The 19687-nt window shown below is 37.2% G+C and overlaps 2 protein-coding genes and 1 pseudogene across 5 annotated transcripts; 2 read left to right on the top strand and 1 right to left on the bottom strand.

Moving 5' to 3' along the window:
* The first annotated feature begins 4943 nt into the window (after positions 1–4943).
* LOC149228959 (putative nucleoredoxin 1) lies at positions 4944–6495 on the top strand. 3 transcript variants are annotated; one of them, XM_089378431.1, is made up of 5 exons: positions 4944–5091; positions 5177–5656; positions 5933–5989; positions 6136–6181; positions 6267–6495. In XM_089378431.1, the coding sequence occupies exons 1-4, from the start codon at positions 4999–5001 to the stop codon at positions 6151–6153; spliced, it is 648 nt and encodes a 215-aa protein (XP_089234557.1). In that variant the 5' UTR covers positions 4944–4998; the 3' UTR covers positions 6154–6181; positions 6267–6495. The 3 variants fall into 3 exon arrangements, 1 of the variants encoding a protein (XP_089234557.1); XR_016247911.1 differs by having other exon boundaries at positions 5930–6181; positions 6267–6453; XR_016247912.1 differs by lacking the exon at positions 6267–6495 and having other exon boundaries at positions 5930–5989.
* Positions 6496–6607: 112 nt separating this feature from the next.
* Positions 6608–13135, top strand: LOC149228958 (NADP-dependent malic enzyme-like). Of its 2 annotated transcripts, none has more exons than XM_089378434.1 (8): positions 6608–6746; positions 9003–9123; positions 9334–9408; positions 10420–10503; positions 10605–10649; positions 11440–11493; positions 12544–12689; positions 12796–13135. In XM_089378434.1, exons 1-7 carry the CDS (start codon positions 6709–6711, stop codon positions 12595–12597), a joined length of 471 nt encoding a protein of 156 aa, XP_089234560.1. In that variant the 5' UTR covers positions 6608–6708; the 3' UTR covers positions 12598–12689; positions 12796–13135. The 2 variants fall into 2 exon arrangements, with proteins under 2 accessions (XP_089234560.1, XP_089234559.1); XM_089378433.1 differs by having other exon boundaries at positions 10605–10703; positions 11395–11493; positions 12796–13133.
* A 1601-nt stretch (positions 13136–14736) lies between these two features.
* Positions 14737–16481, bottom strand: LOC149228957 (putative sugar phosphate/phosphate translocator At2g25520 pseudogene; annotated as a pseudogene).
* Positions 16482–19687: the final 3206 nt, after the last annotated feature.

The raw sequence follows: 19687 nt of genomic DNA, 5'->3' as shown, positions 1-19687 counted from the left end.
CGCATTGGCGCACTTAAATAATACATTTCTGCGCTAATTCTGTTTGTTGGCGCGACTGCATTTGAATTACCCGCGCCAATCCCAAAACAAAAAATAAAAATAATAGTCCTGTCGATTGACCGCACCACGTTGTACACCAGAGAATGGAATACGCACATATATCCGTTTTTTAAATGTATATCCGCGCCGGTTTCAAAAAATATACATCCACGCTGTTTTTTCAATACACATCCACGCTATTTATATCACCGTGTTTTATATCACTGTTTGAATATATATTCACGCTGTTTTAAAAAACAAAACATACCCACGCTGTTTTGATAATATATCAACACCGTTTTAGATATGAATCAACGTCGTTTTTTTAACATACATCCATTTCCACGTATGCAAACATTGAAACACCGTTCACAAAGCAGCAATGATCCACATCATTAACATCCACTCAGCATTAACACGCAGCATATTCAGCGCTCCACGTATGATGCAAAAGACTCCACGCAGATTGAAAAAATACGCCCAGCAAAAAACCAAACAATACGCACCAGATGATAGATTTACCTCCACGCAGGGTGATTGACTGCCGATTCACCACCAGCACCGTTGTGTTCCACCTCTAGTACGCAAGTCCAACTTGCCTCGGTTCTTCGGCCTCCAGCAATCAGTTGATCCACGCAGCACAGCACACTCAGCACCACGCCTCCAACATGCTCTGATACCACTTGTTGGAGATCAGATGCACAACAATCATAGAAACATATACACAGCAATTAAAAATCATGCACAGGAACACAGCTTTTTAACGTGGTTCACCCAACCAATCTGGGCTACATCCACACAACTAAGGTATCGACAATATTTTATTATTCAAACAGGAGATTACATAAACTCTCACATTCTCTCACCCAGCTATCCGTATGACCACCTATTTTATAGCAGAGAGAATCTAACTGCCTCTCACATCAAATTTAGGATGCATTAATTTGCTCCCAACAACGTGGAGCTAATCCAGCAACAGATATCTATTGTTGTCACACACTGGGATTTTGCCTATTTTGTCTAAAACAGAAAAAATCTCAACAACTCCCTGCGGGTTTGAACCAGTATCTTATTAAACATATTTTCAGATTTATTGTCTTTAACAAAATTTTGAACCAGTGTCTTATTATATCACTCCTTATTGTCTTTAACAAAATTTTGAACCAGTATCTTATTAAACATATTTTCGGATTTATTGTCTTTAACAAAATTTTGAACCAGTGTCTTATTATATCACTCCCTTCGGGTTTGAACCAGTGTCTTATTAGTCCCTGCCATCTGGCAATGGCCAGGGACTATAGTAATCGATCTGCGATGCTATAGCATTAATTCAGGGCGAATTTGAGCGGATTATGGCAGGGTGACCAAAGTTTTCGAATGCCGCTGTGTTTACCATTGTCAGGATAACCAAAGTTTCTGAGAGTGACCGTGTTTGCCTTCTTATTTGGCCTCTTCCCGAGGCGGAAGAGGCTGGACCTTAGGGTTAACCCTACCTTTACCGTGTTTATTATTTGTGGCGGTCGATGTATTCATATTAATGTTACAGGTATGTTAGCATTAGTTCGCTAACATTTGTTTGCAGGTTTGTTTGCATGCTCATCTCTCAGGAATATGCTGGTATATATGAACATATATGCTACACCTGGCTACCCACATGGCGATTTCACCACAAATCTACTGCATGTGAGTGTTGCTGCTTCTACTGCTTCATCTGTAGCCTATGCTGCCATCTGCGTGAATGGCTCTGCACGGGGAGCCAGAGCCAGCTCCTTCATTGGCATCTGCTAGTTCTTTTGTTGGCTGCTTGGCTTTCGCTGTTGCTGGTTCAAAATGTATTTCCAAGCTCCAGCTCCTTCATTGGCATCTGCTAGTTCTTTTGTTGGCTGCTTGGCTTCGCTGTTGCTAGTTCAAAATGTATTTCAGGCAGGGCTAATATAGAACCAGAACAAGCTAAGCTTACAGAACCAGAGCAGAGCAAGCTAAGCTAACGAAATTCAGAACAAGTCAAGCTAACGAACATGGGTAAGATCGATACATACCTGAGCACCTCCTAGTTCTTTTGTTGGCTGCGTGACTTTCGCTGTTGCTGGTTCAAAATGTATTTTAGGCAGGGCTAATATAGAACCAGAACAAGCTAAGCACAGGTTGGGGCTCCACAGCCTGTATAGAAATGTCCAGATTTTCTGAAACAGCGGGCTCAGAAGAGACTAAACAACTTGCCATGGGTGGTGAGGGAAGTGAGGTCGGTCCTGAGCACAGTGCTGAAATCCAAATCAAATACTGTCAAGGGTAAAGCAGCCCACGCATTGAAGACCAAGGTTGCTGTTCTTGGCCTCATCAAGAACAAAAAGATATTCAGTGCAATTTCTCACAAAATGAATTCTCTGTTTGGACTTGAAGAGAGCCGAGGGCAATATTCCAGCGACAACAATACGGCATTGACGATGTATTATGCTTTGGCTCCGGTCGATGAGATTCCTTGTGAATATCTTCAGGAGCGCGAGCAGGAATTGGAGCATCTATCCCACGCAATTCTTCAGTCAGAGTCGCCCTCTGATAACCCTAGAAATTCTGTTTCAGCTATTGAGAGCTCGCGAATGTATAATCTGGATATCAATCACGAACATCTCGCCAATGAATTCTCTGTTTGGACTTGAAGAGAGCCGAGGGCAATATTCCAGCGACAACAATACGACATTGACAATGTATTATGCTTTGGCTCCCGTCGATGAGATTCCTTGTGAAGATCTTCAGGAGCGCGAGCAGGAATTGGAGCATCTATCCCACGCAATTCTTCAGTCAGAGTCGCCCTCTGATAACCCTAGAAATTCTGTTTCAGCTATTGAGAGCTCGCGAATGTCTACGTGCTCTGTGGCCACTGAGGACTCAATTGTGGTATTGTTCTTCTGTATCTTAATACGACGTGATCCATTGGACCCAGTATGTAAGGCCCTTGAGTCTCGGGCAGGCATGCACGATGGGCGGGCGCCCCGTGCACGACGACGGGCGCTCCTTGGCACGACGACGGGCAGTGCGACGAGCGGATGGGCGAACCTCCGACACTTGGATGGGCGACCCATGGGCGACCCGCGCAGCGGGCGACCCATGGGCGACCCACACCCGACAGACGAACAACCCGAGCGATGAACAACACGGTGGACAGCACGGTTGTATGGACGCGGGCATGGTTCGATAGGCGGGTGTGTTACAGCATAGGCGGGCGCGTGTGGACGGGGTTCATAACCAGCGGACGACCGAACAGTAATGCGACGTTATGAGGACGCGGTTCTGCGGTGAGCCGGTTATGGTGCGACATACGTGCGACAAAACTATGCGACAAAGGCATATGCGACGAAGGGAAAACGCTTGAATAAACTAAGCGTTGAACCTATATTCATATGCGATGCTTTATGGAGTGGGCCGACGTGTATTTACATATGTTATGGGCGTATGTAAAATAATATGGAGGCTTGTACACACATATAGAAATAATTAAAATATAATATAATATATACATGTATGGGCTTATATGTAAAATGGCGTGGTCGGCCATGAAACATATGGAGAGAGCATGTATATCGATGGTGAATGGATAAAGTGAAGCCGACGTGTTAAGTATGCATTCGTGGGCATGTATGGTGAGATAAAGGGGTCGGCCTTAAGGCTAGACACCCTTTCATAATCCTACGTTGGAGGCATATAAATAACACATGATGAGACTTCATTTAGGCCATCGAAGATTCGCTCTAAGATCTTCGCATAAGAGGAATAAGTGCGCAGCAAAGGGTAGAGTTAATGCGCATTTCTCATGCGCATTTAACTCAAGGAGTGCGCATTTCGGTCTCGGTTGAAGATTGGCATAAGTGCTGTGAACGAGTGAATAACGAAGAGCAGATTTGTACACGGTCTTGGTGCAGAATTGTGTGAACGTCTTGGTGACCCGGGTGGGTGCCCGTTCACGAACAAAGGTGCATAAATTGTGTATGTAAAAGGCAGATTGCCTTGATTGTAATATTTCTAAGTGTTGGCCGAGGACTTTTCCCGGCACACTTGTGTATTGATGTATTATTGAAGGTTCATAATATATTGATTATTGGGCGGACTCGTTCGGGAGTTGCCCCTCCCATTCTACACGGTTGTTTGCAATTGTTGTTCGGTTTAATTGCATATGAATTGTTAAAGAATGGTTTATGATGAATTATGAAGATTAATGCTCTCACATGGTTATAAGATAACAGTTAAAGCATGGTTATCTCGGTTACGGCGTAGTCCATATGTACAAGTATTAACGAAAAAAACGTACACGGTGGTGCCGCACCTTGCCGGGCACGGAAAAAAAGTTACCGTAGGGTTGGGGCCGTGACACAGTATGCCCATTACGATCCATCTTTCTACTCGCTGGATTGTTGGAGTTTAGGTGTATGTAAACAACCACTATTCTGCGAAAAGATGAAAAAAACAGGGCTTAATGTGTTCTGCTCATTTGGGAGTGTTGGCAGCTGGACCAGACAAATCTAGAAGGCCATGAAATTGAAACTGATGCATGTGCAGTGAACAGTTGGATTATCCATCTGCCTCGTGTATTGACATATGACCATGATACAATGTTAAGTGGCATGGTTTAGTCCCTCCATGCTATCCCACGGAGAAGGAGGTGAGCCATGTGACCCTGCTATCCCACGGATCGGGCCCACATGGACGTGTTATAATTTTTAGTTTTCCAAGAGCTTCGTTTCCTTTTAATGTTAAATTACATCACTAATATACCCTCTTTGGTCATTTCAGGTTATACTTCTTTTACTCGTGTACAACTACCTGGTCTCTGTCTCATTTGTTTAAACTAATCTTCACTTGTCTGTTCTCTTGTGTCTATAAATTCTCTTTCTTAGCCCTCAGATATTGCAGTTGCAGTGGAAGAAAGTTGGCTCGGAACCGAGAGAGAGATTGTGTTAGCTTGCTATGGCTGTGCAAAAGGAAACAACCAATGACAGTTTGAGCTCTTTGCTTTGCAACGGGGAACGTGATTTCCTGATCAGAAATAATGGAGACAAGGTACGATTGCTATACTTATAGTCTCTGTTATCATTTATTTTGCTGCAACATTGCATTTTTGTATTGAATCCAATGTAATCTACAGGTGAAAGTTGGAGAACTGGAAGGGAAACAAGTGGGTCTGTACTTTTCTGCCCATTGGTGTCCTCCATGCAAGGCTTTCACCCCCGTTTTGTCTGAAATCTATAAAAAGTTATTGGAGAAGGGGGACTTCGAGATTCTCTTCGTTTCTGCGGATTTTGATGAGAAGTCATTCGAGGAATACCACCACACGATGCCATGGCTTGCCTTGCCATTCTCAGATGGTAATACAAGGAAGAAGCTTAATGAGGCCTTCCAGGTTGATGGCATTCCGTGCCTTGTTTTTCTGGACAGAGAGGGCAGAGTTATAACGACTGAAGGTGTGGAGATCATTGAAGAATATGGGGTTGAGGGATATCCATTCACCGCAGAGAGATTTGATGAGCTGAGGGCGAAAGAGGAAGCCTTAAGGGCTGCACAGACTGTAGAGTCTCTTCTGGTGTCTGATGAACGAGATTTTGTCCTTGCCCATGGAGGAAGAAAGGTGGGTGTTTTCCCTTTTTGGCTTGTGTTTTTCTCTGTAAGCAAGTCTGGATTTGGGTTCTTTATGAGAATGTAGGTATGATTCATGAAAGCATGTATTGAATTGGGCTATTGAACTTGAAAATCTAGAAATAAATTATGTATTCATTAAGTCTATTGAATACATGTATTGAATTGGGCGATTGAGTTTCATTGGCTCCTGTAAGGGTTTAGGAAAAATAGATGCACAGATTTTATTTCATGATGGCCTTATTGTCAATTTGGTGCTTTCCAGTAGGTTCCAGTAGCAGAGCTTGTGGGGAAAACTGTGTGTTTGTATTCTACATCTCTCAGGGTATGAATTTGGGTTGTTTTCACGGTGGATTCTTGTTATTAACTATTAAACCACAAGTAGACATGGACTCTAGTAAAAACTCGGTACTCTTGTGGGTGATGCTAATCATTTTTTCATGTTTTGATTCTTGAAACGGGTCCCGATAGCTGAGCCGGGGAACGTGATTTCCTGATCAGAAATAATGGAGACAAGGTACGATTGCTATACTTATAGTCTCTGTTATCATTTATTTTGCTGCAACATTGCATTTTTGTATTGAATCCAATGTAATCTACAGGTGAAAGTTGGAGAACTGGAAGGGAAACAAGTGGGTCTGTACTTTTCTGCCCATTGGTGTCCTCCATGCAAGGCTTTCACCCCCGTTTTGTCTGAAATCTATAAAAAGTTATTGGAGAAGGGGGACTTCGAGATTCTCTTCGTTTCTGCGGATTTTGATGAGAAGTCATTCGAGGAATACCACCACACCATGCCATGGCTTGCCCTGCCATTCTCAGATGGTAATACAAGGAAGAAGCTTAATGAGGCCTTCCAGGTTGATGGCATTCCGTGCCTTGTTTTTCTGGACAGAGAGGGCAGAGTTATAACGACTGAAGGTGTGGAGATCATTGAAGAATATGGGGTTGAGGGATATCCATTCACCGCAGAGAGATTTGATGAGCTGAGGGCGAAAGAGGAATCCTTAAGGGCTGCACAGACTGTAGAGTCTCTTCTGGTGTCTGATGAACGAGATTTTGTCCTTGCCCATGGAGGAAGAAAGGTGGGTGTTTTCCCTTTTTGGCTTGTGTTTTTCTCTGCCAGCAAGTCTGGATTTGGGTTCTTTATGAGAATGTAGGTATGATTCATGAAAGCATGTATTGAATTGGGCTATTGAACTTGAAAATCTAGAAATAAATTATGTATTCATTAAGTCTATTGAATACATGTATTGAATTGGGCGATTGAGTTTCATTGGCTCCTGTAAGGGTTTAGGAAAAATAGATGCACAGATTTTATTTCATGATGGCCTTATTGTCAATTTGGTGTTTTCCAGTAGGTTCCAGTAGCAGAGCTTGTGGGGAAAACTGTGTGTTTGTATTCTACATCTCTCAGGGTATGAATTTGGGTTGTTTTCACGGTGGATTCTTGTTATTAACTATTAAACCACAAGTAGACATGGACTCTAGTAAAAACTCGGTGCTCTTGTGGGTGATGCTAATCATTTTTTCATGTTTTGATTCTTGAAACGGGTCCCGATAGCTGAGCTTGTGGAGAAGACAATTGCTTTGTATTTCTCTGCCCATTGGTGCCCACCTTGCGAAGCCTTCACACCAAAGCTTGTAAAGGTATACAACGAACTCAAGTTTGATCACTACCTAATACCGATTGCTGGTTGACCAAGGGGAATAGAAGCAATATGATGTACAGGTTGTAGCTCAAACGACATAGGTAATAAATAGTGATATGTAACCAGTGCTACTCTCCTGATTACACATATCATAGTTTCCACCTGCTATACCTTAACCACTCAGTCCAAGCCATCTAATCTGTATTGTCACAATTGCCGTGGCCTTGACTACACAGTTTTTGGAGACCTGAAAACTCTAGATGTGAAATGGAGGTCTACGTAATAGCCTGAAAGTAATAATCCTGTCATCAACAACACATACATGTTAAATAAATAAAGTTACATGGATTAAAATGCCTCCAATGGCTATCCCCATCACAATGGCATTTCATTAAGCCTGCAGACAATTAAAGTTGCATAAAATTTCACATGATTCAGACAACAATATTATTCATAACAATTACTCACAAAGTGTTTGACATCATAGCATTCTAGTTCTAGCTCTAAAACTGAGAGAAACATACAACCTATAGAAAGTGTTCAATATTTCAATGTTCCAATATTCTCAGCCGTTTCTAATATGAGTAACTAGTAATCACAAAGCTCTGTGTAAGCTATTATGGATATTACGATATCTGTATAAACCAGTGGTTACAGATTGATTCATATGCAATTCGGGACCCTATTGGGGCTTATCTTACTCGTCATATAGGGCTTCAGACTATGTGATAAGACTATTGAATGCACTCTATTTACCTATGTTATGACAAGCTAACTAGTAGTGATTACGATACTCTGCTCATGAACTGATTCTTCAATAATAGCAGGTCCGACTTGAAACAATTTTTTTTAGTTCTATTTAATGATGGTTTGATCTGAATGACTATGCTGACTGCTTTTTATCAAATACTATACAGATTTGGCGCACTAGCATAGCATTCAATGATTAGGTATATTTTTCAAAGCGGGTCTGAAGCCTCCAGCCTATCAATGTCTTGAACAATAATGCTGCTTATGCTTGGAATCATACACTTCTATTTAATCAGAATAAACCTAAAAATCTTTTGGGGTCTTGAGTGGTTGGTGATATTCCCTAAACCCCCACCAGGGTTCAATTTGCACAGGAGTGTAGTATGCTTATTTTGTGAAATAGGAGGTTGTCATGGCAGCTAAGTCGGGCTAGGCATGGCATTAGCCATTTAATGTGACATCTCATCCTTTTGATAGGTGGTGGATGCTCACAATTAAGTTGGGAGGAAGCATCTTGCCAATTGCAGGGGCGTTCCTAAAACTTGATTATTTCCCCCATCTTATTGTTTAGAAATATTGGCTCATTGATTGTTGTCAATGATCAAATGAAGATTTTTTCTTTTTGGTTCAGCAGTTAAAAAGTGATCCAGAATGATAATAAAACTATATTTCCCGCATCTAATTGCTTAGAAAATTTGACTCATTGAACACAGTTTATGATCAAATGAAGAGTTTTTTTCTTTTTGGTTCAACAGAACACAGTTAATCATCAAATGAAGAGTTTTTTCTTTTTGTTTCAACAGTTGAAGATTGTTCCTGATTGTTGGGACACTTTTGGGTTTGTTTCTCTGCCGTTGAATTTGATGATCTTAATGTCGTATAAATAATCCTTGAAACGACGACCACCCTGACTTGATTGTTTTTTGGTTCTTGGAACAGTGGGTGCACCTTATTGCGAGATCCCCACTTTAACAAAGGATTAGCATTGACTGAGAAGGAGAGAGACACTCACTACCTTAGGGGCCTTCTACCGCCTGCTTGTCTGTCACAAGAACTTCAAGTAATTTCCTCTCCGATTTGCATAGATTTGGATATTTGCAATGAATGCTCTTTAGTTTTTATGGTTCCCTTTACTGTGATTTAGATGTTTTATCTCTTTGCAAAGTACAGGAAGTGAAAGAACACTCTTTTCTTTTCCTTTTTCTTTTGTGACTATCTCGTATGTGAGATTTATCTATTGGTTGCTAAACCTATTGTTACATTTCTACAGGAAAAAAGGCTTCTGAATAACATTCCCCAATATCAAACTTCATTGCAGAAATACATGGCACTGATGGACCTCGAGGTATTTCTATTGAAATATCCAAACTTTTATCGAAACCCGAGTATGGTCTGAGCATTTTTCTATTTCTCCTTTAAATGGTTTGAGCATTTTTCTGTTCTCCCTCCAATATCATCAATAGTTTTGGTGTCAGTCCCTTGTGGGCCATCTTTGGCATGTGGTTATTATCTATGTTAATATGAAAACTATCTGTCTACTGCAGTAGCATATATATTTATTATTACCAGCTTCTTAGCTGGTTGATACTACTGGAAGGAAATTGCATAAAATATGTTTGACAGTATAGTTTACTGGGTTACACAATTTCTCTTGGCAGGAGCGGAATGAAAGGTTATAAACTCCAATTCTTTTTTGTTAGGTTCATCCTTTAAATTTGTTTCACTGCGTTAAAACTTGCGAGGGTATGGTTTTTGCAGAGGTAAGATCCTAGAAATTTTGAAGAACTGGAGTGAAAGGAGTGTTAATGTTATAGTTGTCACTGATGGTGAACGCATTCTGGGACTTGGGGATCTTGGATGTCAGGTAAATTTCACAATTACAGGTTAGTTGCTAAACACTTGTTTCTTTTGTCAAGATAATTGATTTTCATATCATTTTGCATGAACATATTTACTTTGTATGCTAGCTACCTTAGCATTTTGTTGGTACTTTGATAAGATATGCCTGGGAGCTGGAAAGCTCATGATAGTTATTGAAACCATGCAAGAAGATTATAAATGAACAAATACTTTAGGAATTGATTTTCATATCATTTTTGCATGAACATATTTACTTTGTATGGTAGTTACCTTTAGCATTTTGTTGGGACTTTGATAAGATATGTCTCGGAGCTGGAAAATTCTTGCTAGTTATTGAAACCATGCAAGAAGATTATAAATGAACAAATATTTTAGGATTTTCAATTTAATAAGCCTGTTTGTTTTTGCACTCTATTTGCAATAGACCAAGCAAACCTCTATAAAGAAAAACATGCACAATTGATTGATTAAATGACATTTTACGTCCTCATGACAGTTTGAAGACTTTGCCAATCACAATGCCTTTGAGTTGCTGGCAAAATATCGGAAAACCCATATCGTGTTCAATGATGACATTCAGGTTTGCCTACAATGACTGATCATTTTGGTTATTTTACAATGCAACCTATGTAACAAACCAGGTTTTCAATGAAGAATCAGGATGCATCTTTGGTATTTCAGGGGACAGCTGCAGTGGTTCTAGCAGGGTTGGTTGCATCATTAAAGGTGACTGGTGGAACATTGGCTGATCATACCTTCCTCTTCCTAGGAGCTGGAGAGGTAAATCCAGCTCTATGTGTGAACCATGCAAATGAGACAGACAAGTTACTTTACACTAATTGAAAATAATGGTGACCTTATCTTCCAAGCTTGTATACAGAATTCCTAGGCCGGACACCAATCTCTATTACCTGCAGACATAGGTTTATGAGAATTTCTTTTGCCTTTCTGCTATGAAATCCAAAAGTTCTGCTTTTGTTGTCCCCAACCAATGCAGTATTATATCTTTCCAACCTACACAATATTATAATAGAGTTTCTGAGCCAAATTGCTTTCAAGATTATGACTCTTTCTAAAGTGATTAGTCCAAGTTGTGGCCAGTCTTTACTTCCAATTTCTTATCTAGATTGGAGGAAGATTTATTGTACTGGTTGCCGAGCTCCATTTCTACTTTATAATCCTGCCTAAACTAGTCTTCTTCTGACTTTTTTGAAGTTTGTCTGTGTTCCATATCTCTTTATTTTCAGGAGCACATCCGTGCTTCCCATGCTTTTCAACTAAAGTTATTTGCTGCTTCTTCCTACAAACCCTACTTCCTCAACGCTAGTACAATTCAGTTAAATGAATTAAATCTGAAGAACTTGTATAGATTTTTATTATTTCATGTCTTTGTTCTACTTGTTATAGTTTGTTTAAGCCTGGCAATCCTATGTGGATTCTTGTGTTGCATGATGCATCTTTTGTATTTCAGGGGACAGCTGCAGTGGTTCTGGCAGGGTTGGTTGCATCATTAAAGGCAACTGGTGGAACATTGGCTGATCATACCTTCCTCTTCCTAGGAGCCGGAGAGGTAAATCCAGCTTTTTGTGTGAACCATGCAAATGAGACAGACAAATTACTCTACACTGACTGAAAATAATGGTGATCTTATCTTCCAGGCTTGTATACAGAATTTCTAGGCCGGACACCAATCTCTATTACCTGCAGACATAGGTTTATGAGAATTTCTTTTGCCTTTCTGCTATGAAATCCAAAAGTTCTGCTTATGTTGTCCCCAACCAATGCAGTATTATATCTTTCCAACCTACACAATATTATAATAGAGTTTCTGAGCCAAATTGCTTTCAAGATTATGACTCTTTCTAAAGTGATTAGTCCAAGTTGTGGCCGCTCTTGAGTCTTTACTTCCAATTTCTTATCTAGATTGGAGGAAGATTTATTGTACTGGTTGCCGAGCTCTATTTCTACTTTCTAATCCTGCCTAAACTAGTCTTCTTCTGACTTTTTTGAAGTTTGTCTGTGTTCCATATCTCTTTATTTTCAGGAGCACATCCGTGCTTCCCATGCTTTTCAACTAAAGTTATTTGCTGCTTCTTCCTACAAACCCTACTTCCTCAACGCTAGTATAATTCAGTTAAATGAATTAAATCTGAAGAACTTGTATAGATTTTTATTATTTCATGTCTTTGTTCTACTTGTTATAGTTTGTTTAAGCCTGGCAATCCTATGTGGATTCTTGTGTTGCATGATGCATCCTTGAGCATTGTCAACTTTGTAGCAGAGACGACACAACTTTCTCTTGTGCCAACTGCCAAAGACAAGACCCACTTGGCACTCACTCTCTGATTGTGATGGATTGAGAGATGCTTTATACCTGTGGGAGATGGAGAAATGTCTTAGAGTTAGAGTTAGAGTCAAATGAGGGAGATATTTATTAAGTATTTCATGTTAGTAATTGCTTTGAGAATATGAGCTGAAACTTGCATCCCATGACTGTATTAAAGCTTAGATGCGTTAGCTTCAGCACTGCAGTTATAAAATGGGTGTAATTCAATGGTTTAATAGCACACAAATTGACTTGTTGCATGATGCTATATGACTGGTTTTCTTGAGCTGGCAGGGGAGCTTGGGAGCTTGTAAGCTGGGGCGCTGGATGGGGAGCCGATCGTGCTGAACAGCTAAAAGAGTTGGTAGCAACGGAGTGCTCATTTATCTGGAAAAGAATTTGAGAGAGATCGATACTATTTAGTAACTGCATGACTGCTTGTGAGTAATCTTCGCAAACAGAGTTGAAACATTTTTCATTAGTTCTACTTAATGATGGTTTGACCTGAATGACTATGCTGACTGCTTTTTATCAAATACTATACAGATTAACCGGGGGTTTGCTGATTGCTGGCTGGTTTTCTTGAGCTGGCTGGGGAGCTTGGGAGCTTGTAAGCTGGGGCGCTGGATGGGGAGCTGATCGTGCTGAACAGCTAAAAGAGTTGGTAGAACAGCTAAAAGAGTTGGTAGCAACGGAGTGCTCATTTATCTGGAAAAGAATTTGAGTACTTAGATTTTTAACTTGATGCAGGGACTTGCTGCATCGCAGCTTCCCTTGTTAAACATATTTTCAGATTTATTGTCTTTAACAAAATTTTGAACCAGTCTCTTATTATATCACTCCCTTCGGTTTACGGTAATGTGCAAATACTCTTTAATAATCCTTACTCAGGTTTAATTTGAATGGAAATCCAAGGGAAAAGCGAAATAGTAGTCGTATATACTTTAGAGAGGAGTAGAAGGTAAAATGTAGTGCTAATTGAATCACTATATTTATGGTCATATATATTTAAGAAATAAGTGAAAGTAAAATGCATCACTTATTGAATCATCGTATTCTTATATATGCGTTTGTTTTTAAAAAAATATTTTATATCATAAGTGAATACTCACTTTTCTGGTTCTGGTATACCACGTAAAAATATACCATGTAATATATAAGTTTTATATTATAGTTAAAAGTTTTATATTATATTTTAATTTTTGTTAAAGAAGTTAGAGAATATATAATGAATAATAAAATTTATTAGGGTTAAATGTAAAAGTACCCAAAAAAAAAGGGTTAAATTTAATATAAAGAGGTATGGTGTACACTGTATTATTTATTAAAAGGTAATTAAAATATTTTTTATTAAAAAAATTATAAAAGAAATTAAATCATTTATAAACATAATTATTAAATTTAAATTAGTTATTAAAGTAAATATAATAATTAAATTATTTATTTAAAAAAACAAAAAAATTATTTTTTATTTTAAACAAATTTATATAAATAATTATCAATTCTAAATTAGTTACTAACATAATTATAATAGTTAAACATGTTCATATTAGTAGGATTAAACCATCTATCATTAAAGTGAAAAAAAATCATTAAAAAAATAAATTTATAGTTATTAACTGTAAATTAGTTATTAACATTATTATAATAATTAAACATAATTAAATCATTTATTAAAAAACAAATTGATATAATAATTATCAATTATAAATTAACTATTACCATAATTATAATAGTTAAACATATTCATTCATTCTATAGTAATTTTTACTAATTTTTTATACTATATAATTCATATAAGAAGTATTAGAGATAGCTTATATCACATATATGATTGATTTATAGAATTTTATGGAAAAAACTTTTTCTAAATTATGAATTTTAGGAAAAACTTTTTATATTAATTATGATTTTTTTTTCATTTTTTTAATTCTATTTTTTTTTTTCAAATTTTAAACTTAATAATTGTTTATTTAAAATAAAATTTATTTTTTCATCAATAAAATATATAAAAGCAAATTAATATAATATAAAAATTGATATATTTTGGTATGAAAATATTTTTATATTTTATATACAAAATATATATATTCTCATTTTTAAAAATTATTCATTTTCCATAATAAAACTCACAACTATTACATCAAAACTTATCATTTTCTGATACTCCAGTAATTCTTTCTGACCATCTAAATAAATTCAATTAATTTCACAAAAAAAAAATCTATAAACATCTAATATTTTATATTAACAAATAAATATTTTTTTTATTATCATACATAACTAAGTAAATTGCACAGTAAATTATTATAATCTTACTTTCTGACCATCTAAATAAATTCAATTAATTTCACAAAAAAAAAAATCTATAAACATCTAATATTTTATATTAACAAATAAATATTTTTTTTATTATCATACATAACTAAGTAAATTGCACAGTAAATTATTATAATCCTCATCTTACACATGTTGACCTTCTGGAATAACTAATGAGACAGCCAAAATAATTGAGGAAACGAGGTGTATGGATCAGAGCGTAGGTTCAAGATCATGGCATTCGGCGATGAAATTTTGTATGGCAAATGATAATATATCTAATGGCACCTTAGTCGGCACAAACAGGGAACATTTTACTTGACAGATAAAAGAAGTGACAGGGTTAGAGCAGTCAAATTGTAACCCATGCTTCTTGACAAATCAATGAACAGATGCCCACTTGAGATTTACGTTGGTACCATCCTGTCCATCATTATACACTAATCTTGTCAGACTCTTTTTCACTGTGAATAACTGGCCTGTTCCCTGCAAATAGATCTCGAATAACAAGACAATATAATGATCTAAATACTTGATACTCAAGCTTGAGTTTGATTTTTCTCTACTAGTTCCGAATCTCTGTTTGACAATCTCCCATTCTTCGTTATCAAACCTTCTTCTTCGTCATCAGCTTCAGCTGCAGGTCTGAGATGCTTCGGCTGGCTGTCTTTGGCCTTGAGAGCTTGAAGCTTCAAATGACTATAGTAACAGACAGCCAGAAAGGCCAGTCCATATCCAATCAAATTTATGACTGTAACCTCGTCCTTTATTATAGACCAAGAAAATGCAATGAGCAGCCAGTCCTTGACAACACCAGCAACATTCATCGTCAAGGCCGAGGTCTTTCCTATCAGAAGAAACACAGCAAGATTAAGAGCAAAAGCACAAGCAGAACTCATGCCAAATGTCATGTAATCCAATTCAAAGGAAGAGACCCTGTTCATCAGAAATGGGTATTCTACAAAAGCCCAGGGAATGCTGAGGAAAACCAGGCAACAAGGAGCAACATAGTACAAAGATGTGATGGGATTCAACTTAATCCCTTTTGAGGTCAGAAGAATTTGAATGAGAACCAAGCGGGTAGCCTCACATGCAACTGCACCCAACTGGAGAATCACACCCCATGTATTCATCTTGGCCTCCCCATATGCTGCAATAGCAACTCCAACAGATATGGCCAACATATTGGCCATGGTCTCACCTTTATAAGCTTCTTTCTTTAGGGAAACTCCAATAGAATACACAGCAACGGGCATAAGAGCTTTCAGCATTTGAATAAACGATACTGAGAGGAAAACATAAGCAGAATTCGAAAACCAGAGACTCAAAGAATACAGAGCTCCTATAGGTATTATAGATGAAATATACGTTTCTCTGGTCATTTCTATGGGTTCAACCAGCTTGAAGACCCTTACAATGGCAACAGCCAGTGCTGAGCAGAAGCCCATGTGAATCATGGTGAGACTGATAGGGAATGGCCAATTGTACATACTCTTGTCCAGAATGTATTTGTTAAATACAATGACAGTGAAGCTGAGGAAGATCCAGATGGCCACATAGGAGTAGCTTACAACAATTTTTTTGAATAATTTCATACTATCTGATAATTCTTTTGCCATCTTCACAGAATAACAAGATCCAAAATCTGAAAATCTATGCAGCCTTCTCACTCCCCTCTCTTAAACTTTCAAATTATTATTCCCATGAATAAACTCAAACCCCACCTATTATTGAAACTCAAACCCTAGCTGTTATTGCTGGAGAGCAAACTCCAGAATGCAATTGGACTGGTAGCTTCTCCATAAACGAAAAGCTGATACTACACAAAATTTATGGAGAACTGTACTGTATCCCTGTTTCTGATTCCCTCTGTCTAGCCAAGAATGGTAAAATACAGAGCGATAATGGAGGCGGTCTTGGGGCAGGGGCCGAGATTGCGTGCAGTGGAAGGTTTATATTTATATATAAATTATTTATGAGACTCATTTTCTTCGGGCACAAATCTCCAGCCCTAATTTGATTTTACTCTTTAGGATCGCAATTAGTTCACAGAATGGTCGATCATGATTTGGGTAAAAGCCTACGACAGCCTAATGACGACATGCCTTGCAAGCTACGGGAACCGAAAATGGTAATTTCCGCAATCATGGTTCCACTAATTGTGTTGCAGGGCAATAAAATAAAGCAGTTGTTTATAACGCAATTTTTTGAAAGTTTTTTGGCGGGTTTTTCCAGTCGAAATCCGGCAAGAATTTATTGGAATCACAAGTTTGATAGCTAGTTTCTGCACAATGAAAACGTCCCAGGGGTTTTCCAGGGTGCTGAATCCAAATATGCAGTTAAAAAACCATTTTAACTGCAACAAATCAAGATTTAACCTCAATTTCTTCCACCGCCGGAATCTCCAAAAAATCGCATTATAGACAACTCCATAAAATAAATGTTTTTGAGACGCCTTGATTTATATAATTATTATTTTTGTGAATTAATTGTACACTTACAATGTAGGCCTTATATTATATTTATTTTATGCACATGGCTATGCAGTAATTGCCTTCGATTTTTAACTCCATGGTCGATTTTTTTAATTTGCATACCCTTATTGGTGCCCGTGTTGGCCTAGAGTAATGTAATTTTCAATTATTCTAATTCATATTTATATTGGAAACCACGTCGCTAATCATCGTGCCCTGTTCCTTCATTGATTTTAAACGTAACTTTATTACTAAGATGCCACGACGTTGGAAGTTGGACTTGCATCATGTGGTTGGAGGCTTATGATACTAGATTAAGATCCTAGCCCCTCGAAATCATAATCTTCCATTATCATACAGATCATACAGTATAAATTATTATAATTTATAAAATGTTATAATTATTCCAATTATCTTACTTATCATTCATTTTCACATAAAATCATACAGTTTCTATGTTTATACAAACTCAAAGTTTATAAAACATATATAGCAAAGCCTATTAATTCCATCAAACTAGTGCAGGGTTATTGGGGGATTCATACATTCTTCTAACAAAAAGGTAACACACTTCTAATTCTCTCATATATACATTGTGTATATATATTTATTGTGTATATATATTTATTTATATAATTTTTAAAGTATATACAAAGTAAAATAGGATAGTGTTTACTATATTAAATAAAAAAAGTTTTTAGCATACATATTTCTAATAAAATTTAGATTTAATTGTGATTATTTCGGTTAGTTAAGTGGAATATGAAAGTATTTATAAAAAAAAATGTGATATTTATTATATTAATTAATTTCCTCATTTAAAATAAGAAAGTATTTATTAGGTTAAATAAATAAATTATATCTCTATATATATTATTAAATTTTAATTGTGGTTATTTTGGGTAGTTAAGTGGAATATGGAAATATGTATAAAAGAAAAGATGGTGATATTTATTATATTAATTAATTTCTCTGTTTTATTAGAATATGAACTTATTAGAATTTGAATAATCTCAAATCATTAGGAAATTGGTGGGTAGGAAGCCACGTGGCATGAATCTAATTTTTAAATTTATTAAAAGTCAGTGTAACCTAACAAATTCTGTAACACACTATTGGTAAGACAAGCATATGTTGAGCATATTCTCTTCAGAATCAATCTAGGTGGTCAATTAAAAAAACAAAAAAGAGTCAACACAAAATAGCAAGTCTTCAACAACTAGTATGACCACATTAAAAATATTAATGTGGCTGAGATAGCTTAAGGCTTCATAAATATAGCCCAAAAAATCTCAAATCCCTAGGAATTTGGTGGGTGGGGATTTTTTTAATTTATTAAAAGTAATGACCCATTTTGCTAAATAAAATTTTCCTATATTTCAATGAATGATATAATTAATAATGAGGAACTCATTAGAATTGGAATAATCTCAAATCCCTTGGAAATTGGTGGGTGGGGAGCCACCTAGTACAAATATAATTTTTAAATTTATAAAAGTCAATGCAACCTAACAAACTCTTTAATGCACTACAATCATTGATAAGCATGAAGGCTAAGCATATGTTGAGCATATTGCCTTGAGAATCAATATAGGCCCTCAATTTAAAAAAATAAAAAGGTCAACAGATCTTCATCCACCTTAAGTTAAAATAAAAAGCCTTTGAAAATTAATGTGGTTACTATAACCAAAAAATTCGTAATTAAAAAAAAAATCAACATAAATAATAAAAAAATTATTTAAATTACAATTATATTGATGATGATGGTGGTGGTGGTGGTGGTTAACATCCACTAAGACCAAACTTTGGTCTATCGGATCTAAAGAAACGAATTATTTAGTTTGATTTAAGATTTTATTCCTATGCTCAAAAAGCTTGGAGAGAAGCCTCCCGAGCTCATTGTAATTTTGACAACGTAAAAGGCTAGGAAGGTCAATATTGCAACAAGAGTATTGCAACAAAGATTTTGAAACTGGGATCTAATGTGGTTGTATGTGGGGCACTCTAAGAGGAAGTGATTTTCATCCTCGATGTTCGTATTCTTGCAGAGATGGCAGAACCTTTACATCCATGGTGTTTTAGGAACTGCCCAACGATCCATTTCACTATGGAGTTCATGAGTTCATTCTAATCTTGGCTATATTAATTTTCTTCTTTGAGCTAGTTAGAACAGAGAGATACTTTTGATCTTCTAGGGTGGGGTTGATGACCTCCTTATAATATCTTAATTTTCTTTTAGTTGCTAAATTTTTCTCACACCACATTTTTTCTTTGAACTTAGAAGTAATAATACTTTTAATGTTGAGATGTACACGAAGGATTTTCTTCCTCGAAAGGTTGAGCGCGGAAGCATGGTGGTCGCTCACAGGGTTTTCGATCAAATGCCCGAGCGTGATGTGTGTTCATGGACTGTGATGAATGGATCTTATGCAAAGAATGGCCCTCCCCAGGAGGCCCTGTATCTTTCCCACCAGATGATGGGAACAGGCGTCCAGCAGAATCACTTCACCTTCGCCAGTGTTCTTCCGGCATGTACTACCTTGCCATCTCTGCAAGATGGTATGGAGATCCATGGCCGAATCAGAAGGAGAGGATATAAGCTTCATGTTGTTGTGGCGAATGCCCTTCTGGATATGTATACAAAA

This window comes from Pinus tabuliformis, chromosome J (assembly GCF_031772625.1).
Source record: "Pinus tabuliformis cultivar Carrire ecotype Pingquan chromosome J, CPIR1, whole genome shotgun sequence".
In the NCBI taxonomy this organism is placed as follows: Eukaryota; Viridiplantae; Streptophyta; class Pinopsida; order Pinales; family Pinaceae; genus Pinus; species Pinus tabuliformis.
This window is presented reverse-complemented; position numbering and strand designations above follow the sequence as displayed.